This window comes from Balaenoptera musculus, chromosome 21 (genome assembly GCF_009873245.2).
Source record: "Balaenoptera musculus isolate JJ_BM4_2016_0621 chromosome 21, mBalMus1.pri.v3, whole genome shotgun sequence".
NCBI lineage: Eukaryota > Metazoa > Chordata > Mammalia > Artiodactyla > Balaenopteridae > Balaenoptera > Balaenoptera musculus.
The window spans coordinates 23,805,489-23,823,593 of record NC_045805.1 but is presented as its reverse complement, the minus strand read 5'-3'; the positions used below and the strand labels follow the sequence as shown (position 1 = coordinate 23,823,593).

Sequence of the window (18,105 nt, the reverse complement as noted above, 5' to 3'; positions counted from 1 at the left end):
CGCAGTGGTACGGGGCCTCCCTGGCACAGCTCCCACCTTTTAGGGTAGTGTTTGCTCATGCACCTGCCACCGGTGTTTCAGGCTGCAGCTTCTCTCTTCAATTTGATCCCTGATGTTTTCATTTTCTCAAGGATTTCTTAGTTTCAGATCCACCATGACTTCCCCTTCTTGTTTTAAGTTTGGCAATATATTGATATTTCTCTGTCCTAAGAAAAAAAATGTGTACCACATCTCAGTTCTGAGGCAGGAGTAGGGGGCGGGAGGATCATGTGTCCTTAGTGCATTGGAAGCACGTGTCACAGCACCAGGCAGTGTCTATTAGTCAACAGACCCTCTTGATTACCCTGAAGTACTGCAACAGACAGGGAACGAGGTGGTTACAGCATTTCCAAGAGATACTACGAGGCTGACGGTGACTCGTGTCTGTAATATATTCTCTAAAGAGACTGGATTGGTAAAATGTATTTTTAAAAAGAGTTTGTCTACTTGTGTGAGAAGAGGGAACTGCTTAGCAGTATGGAGAACTGGCAAGAGAAACAGTAATAACGGCTAACACTGAACAAGCACTATCGCTGTGAGCTCTCTGTACGCCACACCTGAACCCCACCACCACCCTGTGAGGTAGGTACCACTATCATCCTCATTTTACAGATGTGGAAATGAGACCCAGTGAGGAGAAAGGACTCGCTTGAGGTGACACATATAGTGTAAGGAAGAGCCTGGAGACCAGGCAGTCTGACTCCAGAGCCCACAGTGCAACTGCGAGGACGAGATGGTGTGCTACCACGTCACCCCTCAAGGAGTTTATAAAGCAGATACAGGTCAACGTGTCAACAGTATTCTCTCATCTGGTAAAGGTTTTTTTTTTTTTTTAAGTATTTGTTTATTTATTTATTTATGGCTGTGTTGGGTCTTCGTTTCTGTGCGAGGGCTTTCTCTAGTTGTGGCAAGCGGGGACCACTCTTCATCGTGGTGCGCGGGCCTCTCACTATCGCGGCCTCTCTTGTTGCGGAGCACAGGCTCCAGACGCGCAGGCTCAGCAATTGTGGCTCACGGGCCTAGTTGCTCCGCGGCACGTGGGATTCTTCCCAGACCAGGGCTCGAACCCGTGTCCCCTGCATTGGCAGGCAGACTCTCAACCACTGCGCCACCAGGGAAGCCCTGGTAAAGGTTTTAAACGTGGCGAATGATGATATTTCTAGGGAACAAATACATGTGACGAACCAGTAGTTTGGAAGTGGTATCCACCTCAGTTGTCTTTTTCCAACTCTCCCTCATTACATCTTCTTCCCCCCACGCCCCTGACAGGGACAACTGAAAGCTTGCTCGTCACACTTGACTTCTCCCTTCCTCCCACACAATTCATCAGCGAATCTGCTTGATCAGTTCCTTTGAAATATACCCTAAGTCTCACCACCTCTCCCATCTCCGTTGCGTCTGGGACCCAGAGATGAGGATGTCAGAATCAAGAAGCTCCCACGCCCACTGCTGCTGCGCTCACCACCTCCCGAACCCCAGGGAGCTGAAGAACGGCCACCAGGACGCTGCTCTGACACGCCCTCGTGTCCATGACCCTGCCTGCCAGCAGAAGACCAGCCAGAGCGGAACAGGAAACTCCCTCCACCTCACTTCTGCTTCCCAAAGCGTTTCCTCCTGTGAACCCCCATACTTCTCCTTTGGCATGTACAGGAATCAGCTTCCTTTGGTCCGTTCTTGTGTCTCGTCTTAGCTCACTAGATTGACAGCTCAGAGAGGGACCATGTGTCCCCATCTTTTTCTATTCCCCAACAGTACCTAGAATCGGTCCTGTAGTGTATAACTGCCGCTGGGAACAAAGGACTTTTCTAGGTACGGAGTATGGCTCAAACCCAGCTTTTCTTTTGTTTTAGCTGCGCCATGTGGCTGTGGGATCTTAGCTCCCCGACCAGGGACTGAACTTGAACCTGAGCCCTCGGCAGTGAAACTGTGGAGTCCTAACCACTGGACAGCCGGGGAATTCCCAAACCCAGCTTTTCTTAATCCTTAGGAGACTAACACCCTCTTCTTCACTACTATACCCATAACTAGGTTTTAGAGCTGATTCTTACTTATGTTTTGGAGCATGACGAAAATAAATAAAAATCCATCCATCTTAGTCCAATCCTAAGAAATTGTTCAATTGTGAACACTTTTAGAAACAATTTTCAAATGTTCTATGTTAAGTATACCTAGCTTTCAGGAAAACATCTGTCCTACTTTGGAGAGGTTCACAAATCTACACAAGTTCACTGACACTTATTTCACACTGTATTTACATAATATTAAACAATAACTGATCTAATATGAGAAAAAGACATTTCTGATATGAAACGCCAAACTATGAATCAGGATAACTAAGTTATAAAGTAGTAATGCTCTTTTTTTTTTTTTTAATTTTATTTTATTTTTTAATTTATTTATTTATGGCTGTGTTGGGTCTTCGTTTCTGTGCGAGGGCTTCCTCCAATTGTGGCAAGCGAGGGCCACTCTTCATCGCGGTGCGCGGGCCTCTCACTATCGCGGCCTCTCTTGTTGCGGAGCACAGGCTCCAGACGCGCAGGCTCAGTAATTGTGGCTCACGGGCCCAGTTGCTCCGCGGCATGTGGGATCTTCCCAGACCAGGGCTCGAACCCGTGTCCCCTGCATTGGCAGGCAGATTCTCAACCACTGCGCCACCAGGGAAGCCCAGTAGTAATGCTCTTAATGCTCTTATTAAAACACATATGGAAATACTCATGTTTGTTCTATAATATTTTATTCTATTTGATGGTTCCTATGGTTGTAAACTGTAACAAAGTTTCTCTTTCATAGTATTAGCCATTCTACTGGCTCCTGAAATAAAAAATTCCTGACTTCCCCTTTTAGTGCTGCCTCTAAATACACAAAAGAAAACAGAACTATAATTGAAAAAGGAATGTTTTATGGTCTTAATTTCTCAGCTGTGGAAACATTTTTTGACTTTCTCTGTTTTATTCTTTCCAGCTGGAATTTACAAGATTAAGAGTTAATATTTGAATTGCTGTGTCTACAGCATATAGTCCTATAGTCCTAAACCCAGGGATGAATTCAAATTATCTTCAAGAGATTGGAAGCAAAATATACAGTACGAAGTTCCTATAAAAATAAACAGGAGGGGCTTCCCTGGTGGCGCAGTGGTTGAGAATCTGCCTGCCAATGCAGGGAATACGGGTTCGAGCCCTGGTCTGGGAAGATCCCACATGCCACGGAGCAACTAGGCCCGTGAGCCACAATTACTGAGCCTGCGCGTCTGGAGCCTGTGCTCCGCAACAAGAGAGACCGCGATAGTGAGAGGCCCGCGCACCGCGATGAAGAGTGGCCCCCGCTCGCCACAACTAGAGAAAGCCCTCGCACAGAAACGGAGACCCAACACAGCCAAAAATAAAAATAAATAAATTAATTAAAAATAAATAAATAAATAAACAGCAAAACTGTCTCTATCTCTAGACTTTCTGCAACCGAAAACAGACGGTGAAGAGAGATGTAAGATCTCAGAAGTCAGACAAAGGTCTGTGAGGACCTTAAGCTCGGAATAACTCCTACTTGAAAGCGTGGAAAACTGGACTCTAACGCCTCTGCTTGGCACTGTGCCATCTCCCTATCTGGTGCTCCTCCCACCCCCCTTATCTATATACAGTTAACGACAGTTTTTTAAAGAGCCATTTCCGTCGCAAAGCATTTCATTTGTAAGAGGTGGGAGACACCCTAGTTAACTCCAACGATGTTGTATTGTGTACAGAAATGTTATATACTTGATTCAGTCAGCTTGGTTACCTCATTTTTTCCCCCTGACCACACTCCATTCTTACTAACATATTATTGCCTAGAAAATTAGAAATAAAAGAAGTTAAGGAGTGTTAGGAACACTCAGTTGTAAGAAAAGCTGGCAAAGACACAATTCCAGAAAAATACAGGTCAGGGGCCATTTAAAATAGGGGAAAAGAGCACAGGGAATTCTGCTCAATATTATATAACAACCTAAATGGGAAAAGAACTTGAAAAAGAATAGATACATGTATATGTATAACTAAAATCACTTTGCTGTACACCTAAAACTATCACAACATTGTTAATCAAGTATACTCCAATATAAAATAAAAAGTTAAAAAAAAAAAGCTACAAGGATATACTGTACAAACAGGGAGTACAGCCGATATTTTATAATAACTATAAATGTATAACCTTTAAAAACTGTGAATCACTATATTGTACGCCTGAAACTTAAATGATATTGTACATCAACTATCAATAAACAATTATAAAAATAAAAAATAGGGGAAAAATAATTTATGATAACCCTAAATTACCAAGGAAAAATCAAAATGTTTTAATATAGTCTAAGAAAGTATAAAAGTATATGATCCATTTAATACTTAGGTCAAAATAGTTAAAGTAAAACAAAGATAGTTCTTTTTGAGTTAAGCTTTAGTTGTCTGGAATATTTATTTTACAGGATATGTTCTCTTCCCTGGGACTGCAAGAAAATTAGGAGTCCTGCAATAAAACAAGAGCTCCCTAATCTTTTCTGACAGAAAAGGTAATACAGGCTTATACAGAAGAAATATGAATTTGAAATTCCCACCAATTTATGCATCAAAAAGCCTCCTGAGATCTAAAATGTACATACCACTTAATAGTAATGTTGCATGGCTGCTTGTTAAATTTGATGTGATTTAAAGTTACCTGAAACTTATAAATCTAGTCACATTCAATATAAACATTCTAGAGTTTACCTTAAAAGTCTGGATTATTTTCACAATGCCCCCAAAATCATATTAAAGCAGACACTAAGAACCTATGATTTGAATTTTTTTTAAAAGTATACAATGAGATTATAATTAGGACAACTTGGGAAAAGATTCATGTTTCATAAGAGAACAGTACTCTTCTCTGTTTACATTGTACCACACAGATGAATTTTTTTTACCTTTAACTGTTTGAAATGTCTGCAAAAAGCAAAATGCTCTAATGATGAATAATAATAAATATATAATAAAACGTGCAGTCATTAAAAAAAGTTCTTAAAATTTAAGAACAAGTACAACCTTGACTTTTAACGGTCAGTAGTCTTTTTATGTCAACAAAACCTTCTATGGCTATTTTTCTAAAAGGTCAGGTAAAAATTCTACTCTCCCAGATTACCAATCCTTTTACTACAGCTCAAAATCATACAGCTTCACTGTAGTATTTATTACTATGGTTTCACTTTTATTTTGCAAGTGAAACTTCTGCAAGACTAACCTTAGAACTAACGTCATCCTTGCTTTATATCCCATTGTTAAAATGGATAACGCACACTTCAGCAACTGAAGTGTGTTGTATATTTTCATTTCAAAAACACCCACAAACTAAAATAGATATTTAAAATCTTTATTGTTTCATCATCAAAAGTTCTCTTTCCATAGAAGAATGGCAATGCAGGATCAGTGCACATTCTATGGAAAATTCAGACCTCAAGTAACTAGCCTAGAAATCAGAGCCAGCACTACGTCAAGCTAGTGTGCAAGGTCAAAGACACAATGCTGCCAGTGCGATTAGTATACAGAAGAAATATGCAGCTCTCAGAAAAAGTCTATGGCCAAGTAAATAAAAGAGCAGCAGTGCACTGCACTGACATTCTAGAACAGAAAATGGATGGGGGAAGACCAGAGAATGTACTTTTGGCAAAAAAAAAAAGAAATTGAGTAGATCACAGGCACTGAGTTCCCAACTGTATCACCAGCTGCCTAATCCACGAGTGGCTACCCCTTCATCTTTACGCCCACCACATCCTAACACTGCAAGCTGCTTTCAGCCTGTGTGCAAATGCGACAGCCGCATGCACGCATTTTTATTCTGCTTCCCATCTCACGGCTCAAAGCAACAACTTGAGTTGGGCGATAAAGCCCGTGGCCTTGAGGCATCTTTAGTAAAAAGCTGAACAAACCCACAATTTGTTCCCATTTTTTGGAGAAATCAACTTTATAGAACAAGATAGTTGTCATGATTGCTCCATTTCGTCTGAAGGCAGAACAGATTTTATGAAAGTATACTGAATAAACATATAAACAAATGTCCTCAACAAAATACTGTTAGACCAACTTGAACATTTTCATAACTAGCTCCTGAAAAAAAGCACTGATAATTGTGATATGGAATGACCACTACAATTTGATCATGCCTGGTTACTGGGAATTTTTTGATCAGCTTTGTGTCTGAAGCTGCTATACAGCTGGATTTGGCTACTTTGCATTAATTCACACAATCGGCCATTTATAAAAGGAAACAGCAAATCTATGACGGTGAAATAAAAATCAAAACAGTTGAGAGGTATACAGGAAACTTGCCTTAAATATTTTAAAATTACATATGATATAACCTTAGGGGATAAGAACTACAATTACCGTGGTCTAAATCTTGAGTTGTTAATACATGAATTAATGGCATAACTAACAAGTCACTTGTTAATCACGTCAAGGCCTTGCGAGGCTGGGGCACTCTGAATGTATGGCGGAGCAATCACTCTCCAGGTGCGTTAAAACCTCTAACTTAACGTGTTATTAAACCATATTGGAAAAGTTATTTTACTTAATATATACAATGTATAAAATAAGTTATAAGGAGGCAGGAAAAGGTTTTCTAGTATGTGGGATGCAAACATACACTTTCCCGTATCAGTAGTAGTTCTGTGTGTGTCCCTTTACCCACGTAAAACATGAAAGACTGAAAGAAGATTAAAAATTTCACTTATAAATAGAAACAGGATTCAAAAAAATGGAATTTCAACATCGTTTCTTCCCACAATGCAACTCACTCTAATTTTAACAAACATAAATAAAAACCGTATCTCAAAAATCTGTTTTTACACTCTTACCTGTAACAATAAGTTCTTCTAACAATTGAGAATAAAAGCACTCCTTTGTAGCAATTCCATAAAATAATTTTCAATTCACAAAACACCTGCTTTCCAGAAAAACCAGCAACCCTTATGGAGGGCGTGGCATTAATACTTGGCCCCTCTGAGGTATAAATGCAGCTATATTTGCACTGAGTATATAGTCTATAAGGTATGCTAATAGTCTGCATGTTTGCATAAAATTGGGAGTGATGTCATCCTGACTGATTGAAAAACTTATCTTTATAACTTTGTGTAGTAATGGAGGTTAAATAATTTTAAGAAAAAAAAAAGTACTTGAGCCCAGTAATAGCCAGCAGAACTCTAGTTCCTAACCAATGCAAATGGTTATTAGATTTAAAAAATATTTAACATTGCATACTGGTTAAAAAAAAAAACTGAACAGGGAAAATACATAAATATTTAAATTCAGCAGGACACCACAAAAAGCATACTAGAGATAAGTGTGAAATCAGTCAAGCTTTTCCAAAAGAGAAAATCCTTTTAATCCTCCAGCAAGTCTCTGTGAAAAGAGTACGCTTACAAGACAAGTGAGAAGGAGCACCTAGAACACCCCCAAGAGGCTTGCTCCGCTGCTCAGCGTCACTGCCCCGGCTCCTGTGTGCACGGACGGCTGAGAAAGGACAAGAAGTCCATCTGACAAGAGTTCAGTAATTCCTTTCACCACTGCTGCCAGCTGAAGTCATCATTGCTGCCAAAGACCAAGAAAAAGCCCAGGATAGTTGCAAAGATGACAGTGTTTCCGGTGAGGACAAGTGCACAAGCTCCCCACTCGATCTACAGACGAAGACAGAAACGCCCAGTTAACAAACATGAAAAACAACAAGGAAACGAAAAGTGAATCAAGGCTCTAGTTGTAGCCCATCACGATCCAAAACAAATACAACTTGTAATAATAACTCTGATGCTGCTGAACATGTAATGCTGTTCTTATGTATTGCTGGTTCCTTTAAAGAGACAGAAAGTCATGGAAGATGATAATTATTCAAAAGCAAGCCTAACTTCCAGGCTATGAGGAGGCAGCACAGAATTCTACAATTTTCTGATTACAAAGAAGTTTGTTCCAACTCTTCATTAGTGAACCTAAAAATTTTATCTAGAGAGCAGATTAAATTTAAAGTATCAGAGATGCAAACACACTCGTGCACATTCTTTTCAAGAGGCGGGGAGTCATCACCCTCTCCATGTGGAAGGGCGGCCAGTCCGTCTTCTCTGCCACCTCCACCCGCCCAGAGGTGGAGGAGCGAATCTGACTGGTGAGTCTGGGAGGCCTCTTCTACTCTTTGGTACTCTTCCACCTGCAGAGAACACGGATCTCCTGGGTCTTCCATGTTTAAGCCGTACAGGGCAGGCCTGTGGTTGTTCAGCACTGGCCGTGTCCATGTGCCCAATTCTGACAGTGAAGTAGTGGCAAGCCAACTGTCGCTGCCAACGCTCTCCAGTATTTCCACCAGTTAACAACAACAAAAGTAAGATTTTTTTTATCTCTTATCCTCTAGGCTCCTATGTCTCTCATCTCTTTTTCATGTCATTTAACAAAAACTTTTTTCCTGAGAAAAACTGAACACAATCTAATGTAAAACCATTAGTAGAAGAATGCTTTCACTTACCAGGTGTGCTCTGGCAAATACAATAGGGAGTCCAAAAGCTGAGACCACAATGCCTGTTGTAAGAAATATGGCCAGTTCCTTACAGGCGTTACTCATAGCATCCGTATCATCCACTAATCTTCTTGCTATGCAGTATGGAATAGGTGAAAGGATGTAAAAAAACAGAACAAAGAGAGGCCAGTATTGGCTAGAAAAAGAAAAATAAGTTAATGTAGTTTTTGCTATCTTTGTCATTTTCCTCACACAAAATCCACTCTTTTTAAAAATAAGGACCAAAGCATGTTGCAAGGTACAAAATATAACACAGTTTAAAAATAAGCTATAACCTGAACACTGAAAAGAGAGACATTTAGAGTCACAGTATTCCTAAAGTTACGATACAATGATTAAATATTTCTCAAATTAAAAGAAAACACTTTATGAATTTTAACAGTTGGAATCAAAGCCCAAAATTAAAAATATTTTTTTCATTTTAGGTTATAAATAAAAAGGGATTATTGAAAAATGGAATTATTAACAGTAATTTTTAAAATTCAAGATTCATGCCCTTGACTTCTAATATCCTGCCTTAGCACGAAGCTGGAACACTCCCAAACTTTCCACAGGTCACTAGGAACTCCCAAAATACTGAAATCAAAATACAGAAAATGAACTGACAGTAATATTGAAGACTTTCAGTCAGAATATCAACTTTATCACAATAAAAGTACATGGCTTTTAGTCTACAGTCTAGCTATTGTATTGTGCCAATGTCATTTCCTGTTTGTGATCATATAAAACAGTTGTGTAAGATATTAACACTGGGAGAAGATGTGTGAAGGGTATAAGGGACTTCTCTATACTACTTTCGCAACTTCTTGAGAGCCCATCGTCATTTCAAAATAAAAAGTTAAAAAGAAATAGACGGCTTTTAAAACTGCCATAAAATAAAATACACATCATAATGGAGATTTGCTTGTACTTAGACACACATGATAAGCAAAGATTTATCTGTATGTTTTTCCTAAAAGATCTTTTCCTAAATATTTCAAGAAAAAAAAATTACAAATGGACGTAAGTTTAAGGGAAAAAACGTGCAAAAAATATAAAAGCACAAAAAGCGAAAAACCAAGGTTGCCTGTGTCTTCCCCACTCCTGCTGATCTGGGTCCTTCCATATTCCCATATAGATAAACTTTAAAGATATGAATGAATCACTGCACTTTTAAATTTAACAATATATCTTATTTTACATATTAGCAATCCAGCTCTTCTTCTTTTTAAGACTGCCTAGTACTTTCATTGATGGATGTACTATAATTTATCATTTTTCTTTTGACAGACCTTTAGGATGCTTCCAGTTTGTTGTTGTTGTTGTTGTTGTTATTATAAACAAGGCTGCCATGAACATCCGTACTCTCCCCCATATCTACACATATCTTTGCAAACATCTGTAAGTGGATTTCTAGGAGTAATTCTAAGAAGTGGAAAGGCTAGTTCAAAGAATATATACATTTTGAGAGCTACAGGCAAGCTGGCCTCCCAGAGGACTTGCACCTATTTAAACTTCCACCCAGAGTACATGACAATGCTTGTTTGCCATATCTTTTATCTTTGCCAATGGATTTCATTTAATTTTGAGTGAGGTTGAGTGTATTTTCATGTTCTTAGTAGCAATCTGCAGTTCTTTTTTCATATCTGTAGTTCATTTTTCTATTGCATTGTCTGTATTTTTTTTTTTTCTGATTTAAAAAGAAATTTATTTATTTTACTTATTTTTGGCTGTGTTGGGTTGCTGTGCGCGGGCTTTCTCTAGTTACGGTGAGCGGGGGCTACTCTTTGTTGAGGTGCGCAGGCTTCTCACTGTGGTGCCTTCTCTTGTTGTGGAGCACGGGCTCTAGGTGTGCAGGCTTCAGTAGTTGTGGTACGCAGGTTCAGCAGTTGTGGCTCGCAGGCTGTAGAGCGCAGGCTCAGTAGTTGTGGTGCACGGGCTTAGTTGCCCCGCGGCATGTGGGATCTTCCCGGACCAGGGCTCGAACCCGTGTCCCCTGCATTGGCAGGCGGATTCTTAACCACTGCGCCACCAGGGAAGCCCTGTATTTTTCTTACTAATTTATCCTATTAATTTAAAAAAATTCTCTCTGTCCTAAGGAAAGTAATTGTTTACATGACTTTTTTTGTCAGTTGCTCTTGACTCTGCTTACAGGTTTTTGTTTGTTTGTTTTTGCTCCAAAGACATTTTACATTTTCTTGTATTTAATTTAATCAGTTGGTTCTCAAAATTAAGCAGTAGTGCTAGGCTACTGTGTTGCTATCCTGCCATTAAAGACTTAGCAGTAGTCAAGGACAGCCAAAGTCTTTTTTGCACGCTGCTGTCCTAAAATCTTTTCAAACACATTTTAAGTGAAGACTTAAAGTTCGTCCTTGGTAAATGATCATTTCTCAGGATTACTTCTATTGTAGTAAAAAAATTTTTTTTAAATTTTAAAAGTAGAAAAATTTTACACTTAAACACTCAAGAAGACAGCAATTTTACATACTTGTATATGGGAAGGGCACATCCAAGCATCAAAAACATCAGCCCAACTGCTCCTCCGAAGGACAAGCTAATCAAAGCTGCAAAGTAAATAATGAAAAGACAAATTGAAATAGTAATTAAATTAACACTATTTTTATTAATATTACTATTAACAGTCTGAACATTACCTGTGATCCCAGAGGCAAAAAGCAAACAAAACACACCAAAAAAGCAAATGTATTAGTGAATCATCTTCGAAAGATGAAGTTATCTGGTTTCAGAATAAGTCTTTTGTGGCATCTTCAAAGCAAAATACAGTGATACTGATATTCAAAGGCCTGACCTATCGCCAGCTCATCACCACATTCCCAAATTACTGGTTCCATGTCAAATGAGCATCCCAGTCTGCGAGACCAATGTTCCTCCAGGCATTAGTATGATACTCACTCTTCAGATCATTACAGTTTTGAAAAGTGGTATGTGGAGAAACTCCGAAGTCAACTTTCCTGGACTTCAGAAGCCTCATCTGTGGGAAACCCTCTCCTGAGCAGTTCCTACTTCCTGCACACACACCCCCAACAGGCACAGGTGAAAAGTGTCCGAGGATATCTGTAGTCAGTAAACTCAGTCAATTAATTCTGCTACAGATATTTAAATAGTTTGCAAAACAATAGCTGGGTTTCTTTCCCTAAGCTCCTACACATTAGAAAATCTGCAGGATAACAGGTACAATCCTTCGGCGGTATCACTGTTTTAAGACATTATCACAAGCAACAGATGCATTCTATAGCTGAAATATAGTTTCTGAAGTCACACACACACACTTATACAAAGCATTATGTTTTATAAAGTGTTTTCACATAGATAAGTAAGTAGAAACAACTTCCTTGAATATACATAGTTAATCAATGGCTTAGAATTAAGCAAAGAAACAAATGATCAATTTATTTTGAATTCTATATAACCTATATTTCTGCAACTACGGTGGCTAAGAGAATAACTTACTTTTTTTTTTTTTAAATGATGCAGTCTACTAACCTTAACAGAAACATTAAAATTCAAAAGAGCTATCGAAGGTCTACAAATTACCAAGACAAAATCCAACATATACCAAAATTAGCACTTAAGGGGTTAAATCCTGCTAAGAACTACTGATATACTTCTCTGAATTAAGATGGTCATCATCAAGGACACACACTGACATGGGAGCCGGGCAGATTTCGTTTTCATTCAGATCAGTGATGTAGGTCATGTCAACCGTGAACACATTTACTTTGTCCTTAATGCCATTAGATTTTCAGTTGCACAAAGAAAAAGACACATTTGCACTTTAATCTGCAGCAAAAGAGGAACTTCATGTTTACAAGGGAATGCCATGTAAGCAGTGAGGAAAATACCAAGTTTACCATTTGTTTTGTTCAGTTCAAGACAGGTCCTCATAAGCTGACGCCACTTCCCTGCTTGGACACACATCACCACAGGCTAGCACCCCTGGGTCTCTGCACTGCAGCTGTACCGGCCCCCTTTCCTCTCCTGGAAATCAGCCAGCTCCCTCACCCACAGGGCCTTTGCACATGCTATCCCTTCTACCTCAGACGCTTTTTCATTCACTTATTTCATTCAAGAAATGTCTACATAGAACCAAATACCTAACAGGTGCTGGGGACATGTTAATGAACAGGCAAGGCCATGTCACACTCATGGAGCTTGAATTCTTGTCCCAGTCCTTGCCTCTTTCTGCCAAGTGAACTCCTACTTTTCCTTCAGGTCACAGCCCAGTTATCTCTTCCTCAGTGAAGTTTTTGCAAAGCCCGTAACTAGACCGATTCCCATTATGTTTATTTATTCACTTATTCCACAAATATCTACTGAGTGCCTACTGTGTGTCACACACTGTTCTTGACACTGGAGACAGTGCAATGAAAAGAAATCGAAGCTCTTGCTCTCATGCTTACATTCTGGTGGGAGAATAAAGCGATTTTTTTAAAAAAGTAAGCAAATAAATGTCAAATGTTATGGAAAAAAAAATCAAGTAAGGGGGTGGGAGTGCTTTTCTAGATGCATCAGCCGGGAAGTCGTCTCTGATGAGGAGACACATCTAAGCAGAGATCTATATGAAATGAAGAAGTGAATCAATCTCATGGCTATCTGGGGGGAACATTCTAGGCTGAGGGATGTGCACGTGCAGAGGTCCTCTCTGCTCTGGATGCCTCCCCTGTGCTCATTTATCACAGCTGCAATGTTACATTGATTTGTATTTGTCTTCCCTTGTAAGCTGTTCACGCCACAAGAGCAGGGAAAGAGTTCTTCTGTTTCTGATGTTCAGGCTTCAGCTCTTAACACTCAATAATAAATATGTGTAGAATGAACAAAAGGAAGCAAAGGGAAAAGAGAGAGAGAGGGAGATGAAAAAAGAGAAGAGAGCCCAATGCAGCAGAGCAGAAACAGCCGTAATGGAGAGTCAGGAGGCACTGGGTCCCAGCTTCTACCAGCCACTTACCAGCCGACTAAATAAGTCATCTAAGTGTCAGTTCTTTCTTCTATAAAATAAGAGTTGGACTAGATCTAAAATGCAAATAATTCTCTGAACACTAAAGATACTTGTTATAAGACATGCTGAAGAAGTAAAACACCATCTCTGCTTTTTGAAATGTAACTGCCAAACAGCTAAGTTCATCACTGTAATAACACCTTATTTATTCAAAAGCCATTTATGCAGCATGTAGCTTAGACTCCTGAAGGAAACAGAGAGACAACATAGATACCACAAAGCCCATACACTAAAGCTAACATTCTTTATAAGCAGACACTTAGGCTCTTATTCAGAAGTTATTTATTCATTTTTTGTGACAACTGTGTGTGAATTCCAGCGGAATAAAACCTTTTAATTTTAAAGGATCATCTATGCTCACTTATACATATATATTTCAATAGGCGACTCAGGTAGCCAGAACAAAGTTAAGTGAAAAGTAACTTTCCTTTCCTGGATTACTGTTATCTGTATCTTGTGAAGACAAAATTTTGTAAGCTTATTTTGCTTCCTATATTTAAAGAGATAAGAAATAGGAGGGAGAGCTGCATACAAGCAAGAACTGCCCTCTGATTGGGGGGAAGAGACTGAAAAACAAAAAAAGGTTAAATCAGGCATAAAAATCTCAAAGAGCATACCAGATTTGCGATAGATAATCTTGGCCAAGAGATAAGTAGCCTTAGGACTTGGTTGCTGAAGTTCACTCTGTTCTATGACAGAGAAAAATTACTTATGTTCCTTTTTTTTTTTAAATTTTATTTATTTTTTGCTGCGTTGGGTCTTCGTTGCTGTGCATGGGCTTTCTCTAGTTGTGGCAAGCGGGGGCTACTCTTCATTGCAGTGTGCAGGCTTCTCACTGCGGTGGCTTCTCTTGTTGCGGAGCACGGGCTCTAGGCGTGCGGGCTTCAGCAGTTGTGGCACGTGGACTCAGTAGTTGTGGCTCACGGGCTCTAGAGCACAGGCTCAGTAGTTGTGGCGCACGGGCTTAGTTGCTCCGCGGCATGTGGGATCTTCCCAGACCAGGGCTCGAACCCGCGTCCCTTGCATTGGCAGGCAGATTCTTAACCACTGTGCCACCAGGGAAGTCCCTACTTATGTTCTTATCCTCAAAAAAGAGTCTAAATTCTTTGAGTACACTCTTAAAAAGTTAATGAAGATGATTTCTTAAAAAAAAAACAACAAAAAAAACCCCCAAGGAACTGAAATAAGATTCAGGTATCAAAAAATAATTTTATGTGACATCTCACCTCCCAGTCACAATGGATAAGATAAATGCCAATGGGGTTAAATAAACTGCTCAAAAGTGTTCTCAAAAGTTGTAAAGTTTCTCCTCTTATGAAATAAGCAATTAGGCTGATTTATATACAAAACTCATCATTTGTGTATAAATGGTTGTCTTAGATGACACATCAATGAGGCAAAATTTTATGCTGTAATTGAGTGATTTGACATCCAGAAGGCAAAACTTAGATGAGTCTGGTTTCCACTCCCAAAGCCTCCAGGCTGGGGATGGAACAGCCCAATTTATCTAAACTCTCAAAAGACTGGGTGCTAGTTCGTGATTACGAAGAGACTACAGTAGGAGAAGGGACCAGTTCCCTAACCTGGGAGTTACCAGAAAAATCCAATATATAACAAAGTAATAGGCAAATGGCTTAAGAAATAAGTCGTGGATTAAATCATAGCAACACTCCTGCCTAACATAAAGATAGGCCAACAGGAAGAAAACATCCTGATAAGCAATCATAACAATCAGAAAATCTTACTGAAACCAAAAGTGTAAGTACAATCCCATCCGAGACACTTTCTGCTGATTAACATTCACCTAAGTCCACAAACACAATTTTCTTGAGAGAGAGACTCCTGCATTTATTGACAGTAAAGAAATGGGGAAGAACTGAGAAACTGGCAAAGAACTGAGAAACTGGCAACATCCTAAAAAACACAGCATTCTACCATAACTGCCTTTCAGACAGGGATTTTAAAAGGTCTGTTAGAGTTCAAAAGGAGACTGGAAAGTATCTCAGCTGGTCAATTGACAAAGCTTTCTATAGGAAATGAAATGTCTTCAGATGTTACAAACAAACAAGAAACAGTAAAAATGTGACTCTGGGGAAGCAGCTCAGCAAAAGCTATCCTTAAAGCAAATAAAAAACACAGAAAAAACACTGTTATTGAAGTTTTTCACTTCCTGCTTGCCTGCCCCTTCTACAAAGCCTCAGGTCAGGAAATCAACGTAATTCGTTGTCAAGAATTAAGTTGAAAACGTTAATGGTATTTGCTTCTAACCACGCTAACAAAAATACCAAACAGTTGGAAAGCATGCGACATTCCTTATTTCTAAAGGAAACTGACTAATAAACGAGTATTTGCCACTGAGTTTTAATGAAAAACTCTTTTACCTTAAAAAAAAAAACCCAACTAAATAAAAACTTTGAAATGTGAAAAAGCCTACACGTGCAACTGTGAAGAGGGCAGGGAGAAGGAGCCCTTTGGGGTCGCTCACAGGGTCTACCCTATCAGCCCAACACCGCAAATCAAAATGCATCCGTTTTAGGAGCGTAAAGCTCTGAGTACGGGTCCTGACCGTGGATGTGACCGCGGAGGTTTGGGAAAGAACCATCCCTAAGGCCTTCCAGGGCGTTCCTGGAGGACTCGGTTGGGCTCAGCGCCCGAAGACCGCACTTGTGCCTTTAAATGGGAAATGACACTGATTTTCCGTAACTGGCATCTCTAGCGACCCCCTCAAAACCACCCTCTGCCCGCCTCGCTCTCGGAGGCAAACTCCTGCAAAACATGTGTGATGGCCCGAGCGGCTGCGGGACTCCGAACACCCCGCGGTCCACTTCATTCTCCGTACGGGGCGCGACGAGTGGGAGCGAGGCTGCCGAGCTCAGCAGAAAGTGGGGGTTGGCGCACAAGCCGCCGACCCCGCCGTCCTTTCCCCGAGGCCGCCGCGCCCACCTCGGCTCCGAGGGCGCAGGCCGGGGGTCGGGGTCGGGGGTCAGGGTTCTGCCGCCAGCGCAGCGGCCCCGCGGCGCGCGCCCGGCCCCGGGAGGCGGCGTGCGGGGCCTGCGTGGGCCCCCTCTCCCTCTCTGGGGGCGGCCGCGCAGCCCTCCGGCCGCCCAGAGCCCCAAGCCCACCTTTGATGCCGGCCATGGCGGTGACGTCGCTCCTGCCTCCGAGACCCGCGGCGACGGCGGCGGCGGCGGCGGCCGGGAGACCGGAGACGCGCGGCGGCGGCCAGACAACACCCGGAAGTGCGCGATGCAGCACTTCCGCCGGCGGCTCGCGCTCGCGCTGGGGCGCGGGTGGCGCGCCGGGCTGGGGGCCTTCGGGCTGACCCCTTCCTCCCCGGCTCTGCTCCCGTGGCATCGCCGCCCTGCGAGGCTTCCCGCGTCCGCCCCGGTTCCCGGGCCGTGGAGACTCCAGCTCCCGTGTTCCCTGCAGTGTCGGGGAAGCTCCATCCCTCAGCCCCCAACGCGCATCCCGCAACCTCCCCATCCTTCGGGAAGGGAGCGCGAGTCGACGCGGTCCTTTGGGAGGCCTGGTGTGATGCCTTTGGGGGATCCTTTTGCGTCCTTCAAAGCGCACCCATTTCTTTCTCCTCCCTATCTTGTAATAAAGGAGCAGTAAGGCCAGTTGGGTGGTCTGCACTAGGCTTCTCGCTTTCCGACACAGAACTAGGGTCTGGTGAGACCCACCTCCAGAGGGAGGAGCGGCGGGACCCAGTAACAGGTCGATTTAATACAAATCCGAGCTCTTGGGAGTCTGTGAGATTTTTTTTTTTTTTTTTTTGTAGTAACAGTGCTAGGAAAAAAGTAAGCAGAGGTACAAATACATTTAGTTAAGTAATCCTACAAATTGAACATTTATTGATTATGTGTGGGGAACACTGAGGTGAGCAAAACTAGGTACGGTTTCTGTCCTCAGGGAACTTGCTGTTTAGTGAGAGAGACAGACACGAAAAAGCGTATCATTGCAATAATGATAATTGCAAAGAAAGTGGGTAGACAGTCCTGTGACAGTCTTTGATTTAGATCAGTCAGGTGAGATTTCCCCGAGGGAGGGACAACAGCAGGATGAACAGGTGTGTAACTAGGAGAGAAAAGGGAAAAGCCATCATGGGGAAGGGATAGTGTTTACAGGGGTGGGGAAGGTGAAGATCACATTTAGGAAGCCTTTTGGGGCACAAGCCCTGGTGGCTGAGGGAAGTGCTAGTCCCTTAATTTCCTTTCTTTTTTTAAATTAATTTATTTTTGGCTGTGTTGCATCTTCGTTGAAGGCACTTATTATTTATCTGAACTATATTATTTGTTGGCTGTCTCTCCCACTAGAGTGTAAATTTGTACAACATTTTATATTTGTTCACCACTGTCTAGAACTGTACATGGCAGTTGATGGGATCTCAAATAACAGAAATTCTCTTTTTAAGGTAATTAGTGACCTCTGCATTTCAAAATCCAAAGGTCACTTTTTGATCCAAACTTTCAACAACAGTGGACACTGGTGACCATTCTTTCTCTCAACTACCATAC

At 41.3% G+C, this 18,105-nt stretch overlaps 1 protein-coding gene across 1 annotated transcript; it reads right to left on the bottom strand.

The window, feature by feature from the left end:
• Window positions 1-4,832: 4,832 nt before the first annotated feature.
• On the bottom strand, window positions 4,833-16,862 carry LEPROTL1 (leptin receptor overlapping transcript like 1). The gene is made up of 4 exons (XM_036838918.1): window positions 16,711-16,862; window positions 11,060-11,135; window positions 8,542-8,728; window positions 4,833-7,708 (listed from the first exon to the last, which is right to left on the bottom strand). Exons 1-4 carry the CDS (start codon window positions 16,724-16,726, stop codon window positions 7,592-7,594), a joined length of 396 nt encoding a protein of 131 aa, XP_036694813.1. The 5' UTR covers window positions 16,727-16,862; the 3' UTR covers window positions 4,833-7,591.
• Between the last annotated feature and the right edge of the window lie 1,243 nt (window positions 16,863-18,105).

Bases quoted from the DNA above. Each gene is read 5' to 3' on its own strand.
- LEPROTL1 (XM_036838918.1), bottom strand. The intron at 8,729-11,059 runs GTATGTAAAATT...TTCTTTTTCTAG, and splicing joins TGTGCCCTTCCCATATACAA to CCAATACTGGCCTCTCTTTG. The intron at 7,709-8,541 runs GTAAGTGAAAGC...CTTCGTCTGTAG, and splicing joins TATTTGCCAGAGCACACCTG to ATCGAGTGGGGAGCTTGTGC.